This window comes from Anomaloglossus baeobatrachus, chromosome 3 (assembly GCF_048569485.1).
Source record: "Anomaloglossus baeobatrachus isolate aAnoBae1 chromosome 3, aAnoBae1.hap1, whole genome shotgun sequence".
Taxonomy (NCBI): domain Eukaryota; kingdom Metazoa; phylum Chordata; class Amphibia; order Anura; family Aromobatidae; genus Anomaloglossus; species Anomaloglossus baeobatrachus.
The window spans coordinates 145,728,789-145,749,796 of NC_134355.1; the positions used below are offsets into that span (position 1 = coordinate 145,728,789).

Here is a 21,008-nt window from a genome sequence, read left to right on the forward strand (position 1 = left end):
AATTAACGTCCGGGTCATAGGCAGCGCATAGAACAAGCCAGCTAGTCCGAATTACAGTGATGTCGCATGGAAGAATGATCCTGGACCCCCGAAGACCGCGGCAGTAGATGAGTATATAAATACACTCGCACTACTACATTAACCCTTTCACCCATGGGCGATTTTCAGTTTTCCAATTTCTTATTTTCCTCTCCTTCTTTCAAGAGCCATAACTTTTTTTTTAATGTTTGCATCAATATTGCCTTATCAGGGCTTTTTTTTTTTTTTTTTTAGACAAATTGCACTTTTGAATGACTTCATTCAGTTTACCAAATAGAGTCCTGGAAAATGCATAAAAAAAATCCTAAGTGTGGTGAAATTACAAAAAAATATAAATAAATAAAAAATAATGCAATTCCACAATTGTTTTCGTTTTTTTTTTTTTTACCATGTTCAATATATGGTAAAACTGACCTGGCAGTATGATTCTCCAGGTTAGTACAAGGTCGTAGATACCAAACACGTATAGTTTTTACATATTTTTTTTTATTAACCCCTTCACGACCCTTGACGGGTCTATCCGCGGTTTTCAACAGCTGACATGTATGCCTGCATGTTATGAGTGGTATCGCTTCGACTCGCAACATTTAACCCCTTACAAAGTCTGGCAGCGAGATGTAAATACGTGTGGCCATGATTTTAACTTACCGCCGCCCCCACCGGAAGTCACGTGCGTGATCACATGACTTTTGGTGGTTGCCATGGTAGCACAGGGTCATGTGATGACGCCTGTAGCTATGACGAGTCACTTTTGTTTTAACTCGGACCGGAGCCGAATGAATCAGGAAGTGATCATATCTCCTGTTTATAGCTGTATAGCTGTGATCAGCAGATAGAGCAGAGCGATCGGATTGCTGATCGCTATAGCCCCATAGGGGGACTAGTAAAATAAAAAAAAAGTAAAACATTTTAAAAAAAAAAAAGAAAAACAAAAACTAAAACGTTCAAATCACCCCCCTTTCACCCCATTGAAAATTAAACTGTTAAAAAAAAATTAAACATACACATATTTGGTATCGCTGCGTTCAGAAATGCCTGATCAAAATATAAAATCAATTAATCTGATTAGTAAACGGCGTAGTGGCAAAAAGTTCCAAACGCCAAAATTATGTTTTTTGGTCGCCGCAAGTTTTACGCAAAATGCAATAACAGGCGATCAAAACGTAGCATCTGCGCAAAAATGGTACCATTAAAAATTTCAGCTCGAGATGCAAAAAATAAGTCGTCACTGAGCCAAAGATCCCAAAAAATGAGAACGCTACGGGTTTCAGAAAATGGCGCAAAACGTACGCCACTTTTATTAGACAAGCTTGTGAATTTTTTTTTAACCCCTTAGATATAAGTAAACCTATACATGTTTGGTGGCTACACTCGCACCGACCTCCGGCATCACACCCACACATCAGTTTTACCATATAGTGAACACGGTGAATAAAAACATCCCAAAAACTATTGTGCCACCACAGTTTTTTTGCAGTTATGCCACACTTGGAATTTTTTTTGCGGTTTTCCAGTACACTATATGGTAAAACTTATGGTTTCATTTAAAAGTACAACTCGTCCCACAAAAAACAAGCCCTCATATGGCAAGATTGGCGGAAAAATAAAAAAGTTACGGCTCTCGGAAGAAGGGGAGCAAAAAACAAAAACACAAAAACGGAAAGTGCCCGCGGGCTGAAGGGGTCAAAGTGGGCTAAGTGCTTGCATATTTTTTGTGTCCCGAGCCGACATTTTTAATTATACCATTTTTGGGTACATGCGATATTTTGATTGCCTATTGCATTTAATTGCAATGTTGTAGCGACCCAAAAAATATAATTTTGTCATTTTTATATTTGTTACGCAGTTTAATGATTGGATTAATTTATATTATATTTTGACAGATCGTAACTTACTGAACGTGGTGATTCTAAATGTGTTTTTTTTGTTTTATTTTGAATGGTTTATAATATTTGTAAAGGTTCTGCCAGTCCAGTTTGAAGTCAGGTTAGTACCAGCGTGGGAAACCAGCAAGGGAACCAGTTTCATTCTGGTTTCTTTGTATATCGTATGTAACAGGGAGTGGTGCTGCTCTGTTTGCTGGATTTGCACTCTAGCTTCTGGCAACTTCATTAGCCTTTTTTGTGTTCACCTGCTGAACTTGTAGATTTTTAAAACCCAGAAAAGATGCAGTTTAGAGTAGGACCCAGCAAAGGAGGGTGCCGTGAAGGGGCGCTGGGCTAGTATTACAATGGCCACTTTTATATTCTAAATACCTCCATTTATATTTTTTAGGTAGAATTTCTTGTTGTTTTTCCACAGTGTGTGACTGTTCCTTTTTTTCTCATATATTTCACATCACGCACAGATACGCACCTGTCCACATTTGTGTGCAATATATAAATAAAATATAAATATATATATATATATATATATATATATATATATATATATATATAATCACTTCCTCAGGGCCACCAGTCTCGGCGTCAAATAGCGTTAGTTTGTGCTGTGTCAGAGTTTAACAGCGCAATCTAAATAGTAAACAGGTGTGGTAGATTGGAGATCCAACCCCCCACCTGTTAGATGCACGTTAGCTGATCAGATCCGCCAAAAAAGATACAAACTCAGCACATGAGCTCACATTCGGGTACCGTCACACTTTAGCGATGCAGCAGCAATCCCACCAGCGATCTGACCTGGTCAGGATCGCTGCTGCTTCGCTACATGGTCGCTGGTGAGCTGTCAAACAGGCAGATCTCACCAGCGACCAGCCCCCAGCCAGCAGCGACGTGTAAGCGACGCTGCGCTTGCACGGAGCCGGCGTCTGGAAGCTGCGGACACTGGTAACTAAGGTAAACATCAGGTATGGTTACCCGATGTTTACCTTAGTTACCAGCGCACACCGCTTAGCTTAGCGTGTGCAGGGAGCAGGAGCCGGCACTGGCAGCGTGAGAGCTGCGCAGGCTGGTAACGAAGGTAAATATCGGGTAACCACCTTGGATACCCGATGTTTACCTTGGTTAGAGCTTACCGCAGGCTGTCAGACGCCGGCTCCTGCTCCCTACACATTCAGGATCGTTGCTCTCTCGCTGTCACACACAGCGATGTGTGCTTATCAGCGGGAGAGCAATAATAAAAAAAACGAAGAGCAATCTCACAGCAGGGGCCAGATCGCTGCTCAGTGTTACACACAGCGAGATCGCTAATGAGGTCACTGCTGCGTCACAAAAAATGTGACTCAGCAGCGATCTCACTGTGTGTGAAGTACCCCTTAAAGTCGGGGAGACAACCAAAGACGTACGTCCACAGTTGTAAAGGCATTAATGTACACACACATTTAGTGAAAAAAGAAAGAAAAAAAAAAGTTACTGGAGTGCGCCAGTTTTCAGTTTTAGATTTCCTTTTTTTGTTACAATAAATGTAACTTTTTAAATTCTAAATAGAAAAAGGCATATTAATGCTTGTTTTGACATTTTCAGCTATACAGTTTCTATTCACGATGTTTTGATTGCATTTTATTCCACTTTTTGTAAGCTGGATAAAAGGATTATTGCTACGCATTTTATTTTTTATGGTGGTCACTGAAGGGATTAACTAGTTATAAATCGGATTTTTCTGGACGTGACAATACCAAATGTGTGTATTTTTTTGTATATTTTTGTTTGTACATAAATATTTACTGGTATTTTCTCATTATTTAGTTCTTTATTTTATGATTTTCATTTTTTTTTTTTAAATAATTTTACAATTTCAATTTTTCAGGTCACTTTCTTACTTAGTCCCTATATGGGACATTAACTTTTATTACGCCAATTGCTGGTATAATATATTGCAATTCAGAAGCATTGCAATACATTCTACTTGTCAATTTTAGACTCACATAAGCGTCTTTGATCTTGCTCGTGGCATATTCTATGACACTTGCCATCGTTGGCTAACCCGAAAGACGTCAGGATGACTTTGAGTTGCCGTGACCACATTGCAGGGGTCCTGATCGCATGGGATGGAGTGCACTCCCTCTCCCAGCCCCCAAATGCTACGATTGTTAGAGCGCAGCATTTAGAAGGTTAAACAGCCAGGGGCGTCACATAGCTTCTGTGCCTGCGCAATTGCCATGGCCTACGTTTACGTCATAGGTCATGAATCTCCATCAGACTATGATGTAAACTTACATCAAAGGTTGTGAAGGGGTTAAAATATGAATGTCAGTGAATCCGGAAAATTTTAAGAACCCAGAAGGTATTCTTAAGTATAGTCATCAATACCATCAAATGTTCTGATGAAACTGTCTCTCATAAGGACCACCCCAGTAAAAAAACAAACCCCAAAGAATTACTTGTGTAGCAGAGTTAATCAGTTACCAGCCTCAGAAACCCCCAATTGACAGCAACTGAGATAGCAACCCTCTTAAATGATACACAAATTAGTAGATATATCTCAACAGCAACTGTGCAGAGGATTCTGCAAGAAGCATGCCTTTGTGGTCGAGAAAAGAAGCCACTGCAGAGAAACTGCAAGCAAGAAGACGTATTTGGCCAAGCATATCAATGACTGGACATTTGATTAGTAAAGATCTGTACCATGGTCTGTCGAGTCAAAAATTGAGAACTTTGGTACTAACTGCTGTGTCTTTGTGAGAGACAGAAAACGTGAGCCGATGGTTTCTACATGTGTCTCACTTTGAAACATTGAGGGAATGTGATAGGGATACGTTGTTGGTACCATTGTTGGAGATCTATTCCACAGTTAAGGCACATATACACAGCATTGCTACCACATCATGTTGTAATGGCATGCCATCCTATCTGTATCCTACACCTCTTCGCTAAGTAACTAAACAGTTGATGGATGAAGTCAGATAGAGTAAATTCAGAAGAAGGAACCGGGTATCTTGCCGAGCTATCACCACAACAGGATGTCATAAATTATTCCATGTCTTTATTATTAATGCCCAGGTCAACGCGTTTTGGAGATTGCAGCCTTCTTCCTCAGGATAACAAGCAAGAACATAATCTTATTTATGTTCTTGCCCGTTGTCCTGAGGAAGGAGGCTGCCACCTCCAAAACGCGTTGACCTGTGCATTAATAATAAAGACATTGAATAATTTATGACATCCTGATGTGGTTATAGCACGGCAAGATACCCAGTTCCTTCTGATTTTACTCTACTCTGAGTTGCAGCTGTTCGCTTTTATATGTCGCTGATATAGGAGTTGTGACTTGCACAACTACACTAGGTGAGTTCCTCACTATTAACCAATTTTGTTATCTGGTAAGACCCTATTACACTTTTCCTGCACAGTTCTATATTCTAAGTCAGATAACATGGCCTACTCACACTGACTCAAATCCAACAGATATTTTGGCATGAGTTTGATTCCAGAGTGAAGTTAAAAACAGCCAACAAGTGATCGGCACCTCTGGGAACTTCTTCAAGGCAGTTGAAAAGTAATTCCAGGTGACTTCCTGATAAAATGGTTTGAAAAAATGCCAGGGGTGTGGTAAAGCTATCATAGTAAAAGGCTATTACTTTGAGGAATCTAATACGGTATTTAAACACACATTTTGGTTTGGTTTCCATGAGCGTACCTTGTGATTTAGCTGCTTTCAGTTTGAATCTACAATGTGAACATTCCAACAAGAACATTGAAAACAGGTGTATCCAAACCCCTGACCAATACTGTATGTCATTGTCATATATCACCACAAGAGCTGTAATGCTGGCTACAAAGAGAGTTGTATGACAAATTAAGCCAGTCACCTCTACAAATGTGACTGTGATTGTCCTCATTGCCGACGGGTACATGAGCAGCTTCCTATTGAATGCACTATTCTGGTCCATAATGTGGATCAGAATAGTGAATGCAGCAATTTCTTTTCCATGCAGACCATGGAATGCTCAGTGCAATAGTGTCTTGAAACACTCATTAGGCATGAGTTTTCACGAGATTGCATCATGTGTTTGAGCTGATAAGTTTAGCATATTTCTGCACAAAATAAGAAGTGGCTAAACTGCAGCAATGGTGCTACGTAGTCACATAACATCGAAGTGCAAACCTTACACCACTTTTTATTTGCAGAAATAGCTAGATATGCCCATTTATATCTCCAGACAAATGTTTGCAAACTAACCAGAACATAAGTACATGTACTATATAATGTCTGCATCTACACATGTTCTTGGTGACCAATTTGGCAAGATTCACACATCTGGCATTCACCAAGTACAGACCATGGTGTCCAAACCAGCAGTAGATTTCCTGACCAGATTTCAAAAACCACATAAGTGACTATGAAGCTTTCAGTTTGGGTTAGGAGACCCTCAACCGGTCCGGACATCACGGTCCATACTTGGATCGTGAATTTCCGATGGGTGAAACTGGGCTTATGGTGACTGCCATTTGTAATATCATTAAAACACACAACCAGCGATAAGTCATGTATCTGGTGATACATTCCAGAACAAGCTAAAAAAAAAAAAAAATAATGGATGAATCTAGAACTAAGCAGGATCTGAAGGTAAAACCATGTCCGTTTATTTCATGTGCATCAAATAAAACAGACTGTGATAAATTCAGTCTAACAAGAGCAGTCTCCAGTTCTAAGGTCTCTTCCATAGTAAATTAATTCTTAAAAGAAAAAAAAATAAAAATGTACCAGCAATTCTTTTATTAGGGAGCAGGTCTGTTTAAAGTTTATTGAAGAATGCAGTTGCCTGTAGAAATCAAAACAATGAGAATGAAGGTATGGCCAAAACCTATCAAATCTGTGAAAATTTGCAGTCTTTAAATAGTTATAGTAATAAGAATGACCAATATATATTCTTTGTTACAACGCCCTCAATCAGTAAAAAAACAAAAACAAAAAAAAGAAAAATAATTCATTCAGTAAACATTCTTTTGTAAGGAATATTTCCCTTATTTCAGTGATTTCACCATTTTCTTGTTTACATTTGCTAAACATACCAATCAGTGGTTCTCACAATTGAAAAAATAAAAGCACAAAAGGAAAAGTTTACACTCTTTTACAGGTAAAAGATCATCTTGAATTCATCTGTATAACCTTAAGGGCATAGAATAGTTTTAGCTTCATTAACTATTACATAATTAGCTTCTTACATACAAATATGGACATATTTGGCTGTGCTTCAAGCCTGTGTGTGTAAAAGTCCATGCCAATGCAGCTCAGAATTTGAAGTCACCAGGGTTGTCTTTACTGCTGCTGGGTTTGACCTGTTCGTGCAATGAAGCCTCCTCGCAGCTTGCTGTGGCAAGGCATTTTTCTGTAGACTCATCAGTGTCTGGGTCCAAGCCTTCGGGGCACTGGAGCTTTAAGAGCTCTTCTCGGAGCTGAGCCGTATGTCGCTGCACACAAAGCAGAAGGAAAAGTATGGTCAGCATGTCATTGTAATAAATTGTTCTCTCCAGAGCCACAAAGTATGGTGCTGCATGGAAGTCGCTGTGTGCGCAAAACGTACTCCGAGGAGCCCCCGGGACCTCCCGGCATCAACAGGTGAACGGATGTGCTGATCATGCAAGGGGGAATTCTGAGGGACTTACACAAGTCCTATACGTAAACTCTTCAACAGCTGTCAATAGTGAGAGCTCACACAGCTTACCTTTAATGCTGCGGCATGGTGTGACATCGTCCTGCCGACACGCTTGTCACTGCTGAATTGCTGAATATCTACTATCCAGTCCTCACACTGGGCCATGATCTCTGCTCGCTTCAAGTAAAAGTGTTTATGAATCACCTACAACGTTCAAGAAAATATCATTAGTTCTACTGGATCAAGACTGAATCCAACAGTTCCAGTGACCTGTGCAGAAAGTATTGTCATTGTCAATGAAAAGCCAAAATCCATTCACGCATAAGTGATCTTTTTAAAAAAGATCTGGGGAGTATAGAGAGTTTTATAAACTGCTCAAATAATGTAAAGCAGCAATACTCACCTCCCCCATCACCACCACTTGAGTTCCAACATTGCCTGGTCCCCTGCTGAAGTGATGGACCAGCAAGCAACCGGTCAGGGTCAGAACTTTGCTTAGTAAGGGGAGTATGCCTTTATTTTTTTTTTTATTGTAACCATTTTGAAAACAAATGTTTATTTAGTCCCCAGAAAACATCTTTTAACTCATGAGTGCATAGACTACAGAACACAAAAATGTTCGATGCAATCAATTAAAAGAATAATGAAAAATCCCACAATTGGATGTGTTAAAAAATAATGCACCTCTGCCAAGATAAAATGTATAATAATAATAATAATAATAAAAAATATATATTATATTATATATATATATATATATATATATATATATATATATATATATATATATATATATATTTTTTTTTTTTTTTTTTTTTTTTTTTTTTTTTAACAGCTCCTGGGCATGCTTTCTGTGGGGTAAAACATTTCCATGCCTGTTTAAAGAAAATGTTTTACCTCACAGAATGCAGCATCTTTGAACCCATGCTGAACTGTCTGTATATTCTTTTGCGTCCTCCCCTGCTCAGGAGCTGTGGCATGATCAGACCATGTACCTGTACAGTTCACATGGCCATTACACAGTGCATAGCAGGGGCAGATTTACAAGATCTCAGCTAGCACAGGAATTTTTTTATTTTTTTTTTTAAACAAATCTAATTGTGGAACTTATTATTTTTCCAAGATCTATTGATTAAACTTTACTTTGTGGGTTAATCCCTTTAAGTCATATTAAGAATAACCTTCCTAGTTTAATGCATAGAGAAACTTCCTATCAATATTCATTTCCTCTTTAAGAGCAGACAATAAAATGTGAATAGTATGAGCAGTCGGCAGCCACAACCATAGTACCTCGTTTTGCCATCAGAGTACCAATTAAATCAGTGGGATACTTGTTTACGGAAAGAACAGATTCTCAAATCTTCACCCTTGACACACACTGACTGTTCAAAATGAAAACAATCACACAAATGCTGCTATAATTAATGGCATGCGGCTTCATTTTACGAGGAGGGATAAAGGAAGAGATAAAAATGAAAAGTCTATTCCAGTGGAATGTGTCTCTGGCAGGAAGGATGAAGACCGTGCCACAAGAACCATCCCATTAACCTGGAACATTGAAAAACACGGCAACCTCTGCTCCGATACACAACTAGAACATGACTGGAATATAAAGTCTGAGCGATATATACTCAGTAAGCAAGGGAGAGAAACAATCTGCAACACACTGTTTCCAGTGGAAGAGGGGCTCTCACGATACTATAGGTGGTCTTTGTTGTATTTGTCTTCACCTTGCAGCTACATAAAAGGTACCTTACCTCTTTTCAGGAGAATATAGAAATGTACGCAGCACTGTGCTAATCCAGTAGATTGTAATGGATGGAGTCTAGAAACTACGGACTTTTCAATGGGGTTGTATTCACAGCAATCAGTATGTAACAGTACTATGGCTTTAAAGGGAATTTGTCACTCAGTTTTTGCTACCAAATCTGAAAGCAGCCTCACAGAGAGACATAGACCTTGATTCCAGCAATGTATCACTAACTAGGCTGTTACCAGTTCTCTGAGTGCTGAGCTTTTTATAAACCCGCCCAGAGCACTGATTGACACTATGTACACAGTGCATAGGCAGAAAAATGACACTCAATGGTGGGGGGGCGGGGGTTATACAGAGCTCATGAATATGGAGAACTACATAGCAGCAGGTTTACTAGCATTCTAGTGAATCGCCTGCTGATAATAAAGTGAGTTTACCGAAATTACACTAAGCAGCCCCATAAATGACACACTGCTAAAATCAGGGGTTTTGTCTCGACGTTATGCGCTTCTCAATTTAGATGGGAAAAAAACCTGGTGACAAATTCCCTTTTTGATAAATAGCTTGGAAGTTTTCTTTATTTTTCACTGCCATGTTCTTTAAATTTTTCTAAAATTTATTACATTTTCTTCAAAGTTTTACAAACATTTGAAATAAAAATGTAGTTATTACAAAGGTTCTACGTGATATACCGTATTTTTCGGACCATAAGACGCACTTTTTTTCCTCCAAATTTGGGAGGAAAGTGTGGGGTGCGTCTTATGGTCTGAATATCAAAGCGGGGTACCTGCGGGGTAGGGAGGTGTGGGGAGTCAGCGCTATGTAGTGGGATCACAGGAGACAGGGAGGGTCGCTGCTGCAGGAAGCCGGTGGCTGGAGAAACCACGTGTGCCCACAGCTTAAAGTAAGTGAATATTCATTAGCTGCTCCCCGGCAACCTCTCTCTGTAGTCAGTGCCTAGAAGCGGGTGTGGAGGAGCAACAAATCAATAGTTTAATATAAACAGCGGACACACGTGGGTTCTCCAGCCGCCGGCTTCCTGCAGCGGCTGGGGAGACTGTGTCCGCTGTTTAGGAGGCAGGAGCAGGGGCCGCTGCAGTCATGTCTGGCCCGGAGGAAGTGCAGATCACTGCAGTGTCCGGGCCAGAGCACGGCATACCTTCACAGCACAGCCTCTGAGCCGAGTGCTCACACTACTTTCACTTTGCTCCTGCCTCTGCATTAGAAACAAAGTCTCCTGTAGCTGACAAGGACCTGAAGTGATGTAATGAAGAGGTGTGGGCCAGAACAGCACAGAACAGCACAGTGCCCTGCCTCTTCATTACATCACTGCAGGTCCTCAAGATATGGGAGACTTTGACTCTAGTGCCAGGATCAAACAACTGAAGCATGGTGACCATCACATCTGTAAAAGTAAGGCAATAAATAATATAGTATAAAGGCATTACTGTACACCTGGATTGGGTTGGATCATTATATTATATATATATATATATATATATATATATATATATATATATATATACACACATTATATATATATATATTATATATATACACATACATACATATATATATATACACTATATACATATATACATACACACACAGTATATAACTATATACACACACAATATATAAACCTATATACACACACAATATATGAACCTATATATGCACACACGCACGCACGCACTCACGCGCACACACACACTCACGCACACACACACACACACACACACACACACACACACACACACACACACACACACACACACACACACACACACACACACACACACACGATTGGAGGATCACACATATAATGATGGGGAACATACATATTCCACGATGGGGGCCATATATACCTGGAAGGTACCTAGAATGGAGGATATGAGGACAGAATTTGGGGATATTATTACCGCCATAACACTGTCAGCAGTAAAATCAGTGTCTCATGACATATTTTTACTTTAATTTTTTTTTCCTCCTCTAAAACAAGGGTGCGTCTTATAGTCCGGTGCGTCTTATAGTCCGAAAAATACGGTAATCCTTTTTTAACCGTTAAGGGCTTGTAAAGGTACTGAAAGACCCCTACTAAAAAAGAGTGGAGAGCCTTGTAAAGAGGGCTTCTCCCAGTCTGGGCAGTCCACTGTGTGTAATATTTTCCATTTCCCATTTGTGGGCAAGGCTTTTCTTTTCCAAATAGAGTATCTTATTTTTTTTGTTCATGATTGCAGCTCCATGACTAGGGCTGGTATTGAATGCCAGACAGGTCATAGACCAATGTGTCGAGTTTGTTTTTTTAATCTATTCTCAGAAATCCATTTAAGTTTTCCAGTATCTTTTCAATATAATTGACAAAAAGAATCTGTCAGCAGGTTTTTAGCCATTTAATTGGGAAGCATCAGAGGCAGGAAGTCAGATTCCCATAGTTTCACTTAGGCTATGTGCGCAGAAAGTGGGTTTTTTTACGCTGCGCTTTTGACCGCAAAATTGCACCCATGGCAAAAATGCACTGGTAAAAAACTAAAGAATTGACAAGTCTTTTTATTTTTAGCTCAAAAACGCAGCTAAAAAAAAATAAAAGTTGCGTGCGGACAGCAAAAATGAAAAGTCATAGACTTTGCTGGGGAAGCAAAGTCATGCAGATTGGAGCCCAAAAACGTACAAAAACGCACCTGAAAAACGCCGCAAAAAATGCCTAGGGCGCACATAGTCTAAATGGCTATGGACTGTTTCAATAAAAGTAGTTTATCTGCAGGAGATTATCACTAGAGGCCTAGTTGTCTCATGCTACGTAGTACTCCTGCTCTGTGTAACCCCAGCCTGACCATCTATTAGTAGCTTTCTGCTAATGTACAGAGTACACAGAATGCTGCCAATCTGTGTTGTAGGCAGGGTTATACAAGGTTCAGCATTCAAAAGATCCACTACATCTGCAGTAGAAAAAGCAGATTTTATCAGAACTGCAGCAAGCTGCCCAGGAAGTGATACATCACTGGAATCAGGGTCTCTGCCCCTACATCATGCTGCTGTCATATTACATAGCAAAAACCTGATGACAGATTCCTAATAAACAATGAAGCCAATCATGTATCAGATTTTCTTTTAGTGTTTAAAAGGGAACCTGTCAGGTCCAATATGCACCCAGAACCACGAGCAGTTCTGGGTGCATATTGCTAATCCCTGCATCTGGTAGCATAGATAGAGATCTTTAGAAAAAGTATTTCTAAAGATTTTATCGTATGCTAATGAGTGCAGGGACTAGTCCCAAGGGCGTTGCTTCCCTTGATAGTCAGCCTCATTAGCATGTTAGCACGCCCCTGTGGGCAAATATTTGATGGCTACACCAGCATTTTGAAAGTGGCCACTTAAAGATTAAAGCTGCATCAATTGAATTTCATAATATAGGACATTTCTGGGGTGAAATCAGTTTGTAAATTGTTGGTGTGTCCTCCTTGTGAGTACACTAGAGGTCATCTTTACAAAGGACTTGATACCGTTTCAAGTGCATTGTGTCACTAATCTGACAGACCTGTTAATATCATTGAAAAAAAACCCCCAAAACCTAGACATGTTCTCTCCTTGGCGGTGTGTACTAATAAAACAGAAATGCATGTCTGAACGTAATGCTGAGTAGTGACCCTTATAATTATTCTGGACATAAATCAGCGGAGAGACTACTTATTTTTAGATCCCTGGAATAAATGTGTGCCCTTTTCAAAGTCAGACCTGACAAGAGAAGTAAAATAGAAGGGTTATGTGATTGCGGGAAGCAGGATGAAGGGAATGAGTAAATGTCTGAGATCAGTCTCATCTTGTCGGTGGAGAAGACATTAGACTGCTGCACTCTGTGGGGAGGAAAGCATTTACAGGTCATCATGGCCTAAATGGACTGTTGCATCAGTGCTGTGTATCAATGCGATGTATGCGTACCCTTGAGATGTACTGGCTGGAAAGTCCGAGCTACACACAGTAAGAGAACAATTCTATATCTGCGGCTGAACGAGAGATCACACCAGAAATGTATATCTCATGTACTGGAGACACACAAGACTTCATGTGCTAGAGCTGTGCACACCGAGATCACACGCAGCAGTTTCTAGAAGAATTTCTCTTGGGAACAGGAATCCAATTTTCCTCTGAGGCACAAGGACACAAAAACACAATAGGGCCGAATTCATAAACAGCCAATTATAGATGTATTTTGCAGCGAGGGGTGAATGCTAAACAAACAGAACATACAAACACTACAGAGAGGTACGGAAGCATCCCGTCACGTCTGATATATTCCTCCAAAAACCATTGCCTATATATACACATACACACACACACACATATATATATATATAGTTATGATCTTCTTACTTTGATTACACAAACTGAACAAGACTGTCATTAATTCCTAGTCTACAGCGATTAACATACAGTGGGGAGAAAAAGTATTTAGGCTATGTGTCCACGGTGGAATGTACCTGCGGATTTTTCTGCATGAAAATCCGCACCTTATTTTTGCCGCGGATTTACCGCGAATTTGCCGCGGATTTTGACGCGGATTTTTTTTTTTTTCCCCATTCTATACCCAAAATCCGCAACAATAATTGACATGCTGCAGATTTTTCCGGATCAAAATCCACGGCAAATCCGCCGCGGAAAAATCCGCAGCATGGACACAGCATTTCCAAAATGCCATTGAAATGGCTTGGAAGTGCCGCTGCTGCAGATTTTCGGAAAGTCCGCGGTAAATCCGCGGCAAAATCCGCGGTAAATCAGCAGCGTGGGCACATAGCCTTAGTCAGCCACCAATTGTGCAACTTCTCCCACTTATAAAGATAAGAGATTCTTGTAATTGACATCATAGGTGACTACAACTATGACACACAAAATGAGAAAACAAATCCAGAAAATCACCTGTGCTGATTTGGCAAGATTTTTTTTGCAAATTATGGTGCAAAATAAGTATTTGGTCCACAACAAAAGTTAATCTTGATATTTTGTTATATATCCTTTGTGGGCAATGATAGCGGTCAAATGTTTTCTGTAAGTCTTCACAAGGTTGGCACACACCCTTGGTGGTATGTTGGCCCATTCCTCCATGCAGCTATCCTCTACACCGCGTGCAGAATTATTAGGCAAGTTGTATTTTAGAGGATTTTTTTTATTATTGATTAACAGCTATGTTCTTAATCAACCCAAAAGACTCAAATATCAAAGCTTAATATTTTTGGAAGTTGGAGTGTTTTTTTTTTAGATTTGGCTATCTTAGGAGGATATCTGTTTGTGCAGGTAACTATTACTGTGCAGAATTATTAGGCAACTTAATAAAAACCAAATATATTCCCATCTCACTTGTTTATTTTCACCAGGCAAACCAATAACTGCACAAAATTTAAAAATAAACATTTCTGACATGCAAAAACAAAACACCAAAAAAATGAGTGCCCTATATAGCCACCTTTCTTTATGATGACACTCAACAGCCTACCATCCATAGATTCTGTCAGTTGCTTGATCTGCTCACGGTCAACATTGTGTGCAGCAGCCACCACAGCCTCCCAGACACTGTTCCAAGAGGTGTACTGTTTTCCCTCCCTGTAGATCTCACCTTTTATGAGGGACCACATGTTCTCTATGGGGTTCAGATCAGGTGAACAAGGGGGCCATGTCATTATTTTTTAGACCTTTACTGGCCAGCCACGCTGTGGAGTAGTTGGATGCATGGGATGGAGCATTGCCCTGCATGAAAATTATGTTTTTCTTGAACGATACAGACTTCTTCCTGTACCACTGCTTGAAGAAGTTGTCTTCCAGAAACTGGCAGTAGATCTGGGAGTTGAGCTTCACTCCATCCTCAACTCGGAAAGGTCCCACAAGTTCATCTTTGATGATACCAGCCCATACCAGTACCGCACCTCCACCTTGCTGGCGTGTGAGTCGGAGTGGAGCTCTCTGCCCTTTACTGATCCAGCCTCTGGCCCATCCATCTGGCCCATCAAGTCACTCTCATTTCATCAGTCCATAAAACCTTTGAAAAATCAGTCTTAAGATATTTCTTGGCCCAGTCTTGACGTTTTACCTTCTTGTTCAATGGTGGTCGTTTTTCAGCCTTCCTTACCTTGGCCATGTCCCTGAGTATGGCACACCTTATGCTTTTTGATACTCCAGTAACGTTGCAGCTCTGAAATATGGCCAAACTGGTGGCAAATGGCATCTTGGCAGCTTCACGCTTGATTTTTCTCAATTCATGGGCTGTTATTTTGCGCCTTTTTTGCTCAAAACGCTTCTTGCGACCCTGTTGGCTATTTGCCATGAAATGCTTGATTGTTCGGTAATCACGCTTCTAAAGTTTAGCAATTTCAAGACTGCTGCATCCCTCTGCAAGACATCTCACAATTTTGGACTTTTCAGAGCCCGTCAAATCTCTTTTGACCCATTTTGCCAAAGGAAAGGAAGTTGCCTAATAATTTAGAACACCTTATATAGGGTGTTGATGTCATTAGATCTCACCCTTCCTGATTACAGAGATGCACATCACCCAATTTATTTAATTGGTAGTTGGCTCTCAAGCCTATACAGCTTGGAGTAGGACAAACTGTATAAAAATTATCATGTGATCAAAATACTCATTTGCCTAATAATTCTGCACACAGTGTAGAACAGAGACATTTTGGGCCTGTCACTGGGCAACACGGACTTTCAACTCCCTCCAAAGGTTTTCTAAGGGGTCGAGATCGGGAGACTGGCTATGCCACTCAAGGACCTTCATATGCTTCTTACAAAGCCACTCCTTCTTTGCCCTGGCAGTGTGCTTGGCATCATTATCATGCTGAAAGATCCAGCCACGTTTTATCATCAATGCCCTTGCTGATGGAAGGAGGTTTGCACTCAAAATCTCGCAATACATGGCCCCATTCATTCTTTCATGTACTGGTGCCTTTGCAGAGAAACCACCCCAAAGCACGATGTTGCCACTTGCATGCTTCACAGTAGGTACGGTGTTCTTTGGCTGCAACTCAGCATTCTGTCTCCTCCAAACACAACAAGTTGCGTTTCTACCAAACAGTTCTACTTTGGTTTCATCAGACCATATGACATTCTCTCAATACTCTTCTGGATAATCCAAATGCTCTGTAGCAAACTTCAGTCAGGCCTGGACATGTACTGGCTTAGGGTAAGTTCACAAAGTGCGTTTTTCGCGGCGTTTTTTCGCAGTTTTCGCTCAGAAAACTGCATGACTTTGCTTCCCCAGCAAAGTCTATGGATTTTCATTTTTGCTGTCTGCACACAGCGTTTTTTTTCAGCTGCGTTTTTGTGGTGCCACAAAAACGCAGCATGTCAATTATTCCCGCGTTTTTCACTGCGCTTTTCATCCATTGAGTGCAATGGGATGTTGAAAGACGCAATGAGAAACGCAAATAGGTGCGTTTTGGTGCGTTTCTAAGACCAAAAACGCAGCTATAAACGCAGGAGGTGGGTAGTAAAGTGACGTGTACAGGAAGAGGATTCCTTCTGTCAGTAAACACAGAAGCGTGAATCCTCCTGGTACCGTCACCGCCGCTTCCACCTCCCGTCCTGTGCATGTATGCTGCCGTGCGGCGCCATGTCTGGGCGGGAGGTGGAAGCGGCTGCAAAATCAAAAGTGAACAGTAAAAAAAAAAAAAAAAAAAAAAAAAGTTATACTCACCTGTCTGCAGACTCCCGGTGCCATGCCCGCTCCCATCTCCTCCCGGTCCCGTCGCTCAGGGTGTGTGCAGTCTCCCCGGGTGCGTATGCCTGCAGGATGAAGGACCTGGCGATGGATTACCTGATGCAGTCACCTGACGCGTCAGCTGATCGTAAGTCTCGGGCTGACGCTGGCGCCCAGCCGGCTAACCTGTCAGCGGATGCGTCAGGAGACTTCATCCCTGATTACCGGCAGCTGCTGCAGCGATCGGACGGGATCAGAGTCCGCTGCAGGAGCTGCCGGTAATCAGCACATAAGTGAGTATCTTTTTTTTTTTTTTCTTTTGCACTGATGCATCTGCTGATTGTATAAACGGCTTTTATGCAATCAACTGATGTGTGATGTGATTCAGGCCTTGATCCTGACACATCATCTGATCGCTCTGCCTTCCAGCAAACCGATCAGATGATATTGGATCCAGATTGGACGGCGCGGGACCCTTGACCCAGGATTATTGCGGAGGGGGGGGGGTTCTTTATTTCAATAAAGATGGAGTCATTAATTGTGTTGTGTTTTATTTCTAATAAAAATATTTTTCTGTGTGTTGTGGGTTTTTTTTTATCTTTACTAGAAATTCATGGTGGCCATGTCTAATATTGGCGTGACACCATGAATTTCGGGCTTAGGGCCAGCTGATAATATACAGCTAGCCCTAACCCCATTATTACCCAGTGAGCCACCCGGCATCAGGGCAGCTGGAAGAGTTGGATACAGCGCCAGAAATGGCGCTTCTATGAAAGCGCCATTATCTGGGGAGGCTGCGGACTGCAATTCGCAGCGAAGGTGCCCAGAAAGCATGGGCACCCTGCACTGTGGATTCCAATCCCCAGCTGCCTAGTTGTACCCAGCTGGACACAAAAATTAGGCGAAGCTCACGTCATTTTTTTTAATTATTTCATTAAATTCATGAAATAATTAAAAAAAAAAAAAAAAAGGGCTTCTCTATATTTTTGGTTCCCAGCCGGGTACAAATAGGCAGCTGGGGGTTGGGAGAATGAAGAACATATTGAAGAAGGAAATTACATCAGACCCTTTTTTTTTGTTCACTGATAAACGCATAAAGACGCAGTGAGCAAAACCGCAGCAAAACGCAGCAAAAAATGCACCAAATCGTGCGCGTTTTTTGCCGCGGGTGCGTTTATGTGCGTTTTTTGCCGCAAAAACTGCACAAAAACGCAGCGTCAAAAAAACGCAGTGTGTGAACCTAGCCTTAAGCAGGGGGACATGTCTGGCACTACAGGATCTAAGTCCCTGGTGGCGTAGTGTGCGGTGGTCCCAGCTCTATGCAGGTGATGCACTAGGTACCCCCATGTGTTCTGGGATTTTTGCTCATCGTTCTTGTGATAATTTTGACACCCTCGGGGTGAGATCTTGCGTGGAGCCCCAGATCGAGGGACATTATCAGTGGTCTTGTATGTCTTCCATTTTCTTATTATTGCTCCCACAGTTGATTTCAACACACCAAGCTGCATGCCTATTGCAGATTCAGTCTTCCCAGCCTGGTGCAGGGCTACAATTTTGTTTCTAGTGTCCTTCAACAGCTCTTTGGTCTTCATCATAGTGGAGTTTGGAGTGTGACTGTTTGAGGTTGTGGACAGGTGGCTTTTATGCTGATCAGTTCAATGATTGATCAATGAAAAATTGATGCAATACGCATGGAACACTGAAATACAAAAGTCTGTCTTCAGCTTTCAATCCATGTCTAACGAATCCACATACACTTTTTTTGTACGGCGTTAAACTACAATTCTGCTGTAACTCAATGTAATTGCAGACTTGGGAATCTGGGGCCGGTGCCAGGAACAGGCCGTTATGTGACTAAGTAGGCGATATGCATACATCCAGCCACATTCCAACTAGACGTATCTGGCCTTGCTCAAGTCACTTGCATTGAGTAAGTCTGGATAAAGTTTAGTTGGCATGTGACTATATGTAGGAAAATCACATACTTCTGGTCACGCACCCGCCGCTGGCACTGGGGAACCCCAACAGTGCACAGTGCCCATGATATGAGGATTCACAAGTCTGCAATCACATATATTGACTGGAGACTTGTAGGTTAAGACCAGAAAATCCCTTTAATGGCAGAGTCCAATCCGCAGAACAGATGAGAATAGGACACAATCTGAGTTTTACTGTCCAAACACATGGATCGGTCTGTAAAACAAATGTGAGAATGGATCAATGAAACACTATGGGTTAGTGCTCAAAAGATGAGTGAATGGGGCCTTACATTTGAGAAGACAACAAAAATCCAGGCAGCACTAATTAAATGATCGTTGGTTCATCCTTGCAATGTATTAAACCTCACTGGTGTCTTTCTCAAGTCACATAAGCCATTCATCCACAAACCATTGTGAGAGTCCGTTGAATTTAGTAAGATCTGCTATGAGGTTTGTGTTGCGCCTCATTTAATTTTTTTTTTTGCATACGAGAACAAAAAGTCTCCCATATTTTATCACTATGCTGGACCAGATCTGTATCCATTCTTTGTTATATTGTCCATCTTTACCAGCAGTCTTGCATGTTTTTCAAGTATTCAAAAAAAAACTTACAAAAACTCTAAGATTCTCCTACTTCTTGAAGAGTAAAAAAAGGATAACACAAGGATGATTTATGGATAGCATCCATGTGCGTTTTTTTTTTCTTTCATGGATTGACAAGTTTGACCTGTTACAGACATGCCATTTTTTGCAGACAAAAAAGTGAAGAGCCTCTCTAGATGGCAATGAATACAAGTTACATAAATAAAAAATTAACATCTGAATGAAACTTTTCTCAAGCAAATAAAGCCACCCATACACAAAAACATCGGCCAAACCCGTCAATATCAATCGTCTGACAGTCTTAATATTCATATGGGCATCCCAAATGTCAACCGGTAGGTGATGTTGGGGGAACAGTAGGATCCTGCATGTCTGATTTCTGACCCTTTTGCTGTCTAAGAGATCAGCAACCACCGTAGAAGTCTGGAAGCAGCTCGCAGAGAAAAGACAGGAGCGCTCGGCAAGCAGAGTGCTTATGTGTATTGGAGAGTCGGGGAAAATGGCAATATCTTTATGGCTAAGTGGTGCACACAAAATTTTAGATGGACTCAATTTGATATTTATACCCTTTCTAGACGGAATATAAACTGGAAAAAAGCGAAAAAAAACAAAAAAAAAAAACAAACAAAAAACATGATTGGCTGGACTAAGAGGATAAGAGGATCGAATCATAGAAATACTGACCAGTCTCCGGATACAGAAGTGGGTCTTATTTTCTAAGATTTCTTTTCATTATATTTTATTGGCAGTGATTAGGATGTAATTATGTATCACGTTCACCCAACTGCTTGAACTATCTTCTGCTAATTGTTATACTCGTGTTAAGTCATCCCCGCTCTCCATTATAAAGAAATATGCAAGTCACTAATAAGTTCAGCAGAAATTACTCCAATTAACCAACATTTATGTCGGCAGATTATATATCAGGCCTCATTTTTTTTTCCGGATTTTTGACAGGCAATATGCAGTGAGGAAGTTGCCATTTTTCTCTGCTGGACATACAAGGTCTAATAAGTTTAACATCCCATTTTATTTTAAAATCAGGCGGCAATATTTCATCTTTCAATTTTCTTGGTTGAGCTCTTTCTTGGAAGAGGGGCAAGATGTTATCAATTATACCTCCGAGAAGATATAAACCCTGGATTTCTGACACTCACGCACCTTTACACTCAATTAGACATGTGAAATTGCCCAGGAAAATTTATTGCTAGTGTCAGACTAACGTTGGTGGTGGCATAATTACTAACATTTACTATAGGCAGGGTTTATAAATAAAAACATGGACCCGTTATCTTAATTTGAATCGGAAAATAAAAGCACATACAGTGCAGCCGCTCTGCCGAAGCCGTCACATGCAACAAATCTTATGTCCCTACAACATTTACATATGCGGCAGGGACAAAACCAGAT

General features: G+C 40.8%; 1 protein-coding gene across 7 annotated transcripts in view; it reads right to left on the reverse strand.

Moving 5' to 3' along the window:
* Positions 1 to 6,535: 6,535 nt before the first annotated feature.
* Positions 6,536 to 21,008, reverse strand: part of BIRC6 (baculoviral IAP repeat containing 6) — a 533,701-nt gene continuing 519,228 nt past the window's right edge. For all 7 annotated transcript variants that reach the window (XM_075339505.1, XM_075339507.1, XM_075339508.1 and 4 more), the window contains exons 73-74: positions 7,640 to 7,774; positions 6,536 to 7,385 (exon numbers count right to left, since the gene is read on the reverse strand). In XM_075339505.1, coding sequence (XP_075195620.1) covers positions 7,206 to 7,385; positions 7,640 to 7,774 — 315 coding nt within the window. In that variant the 3' untranslated portion in view covers positions 6,536 to 7,205. The remainder of the gene's footprint in view (positions 7,386 to 7,639; positions 7,775 to 21,008) is intronic.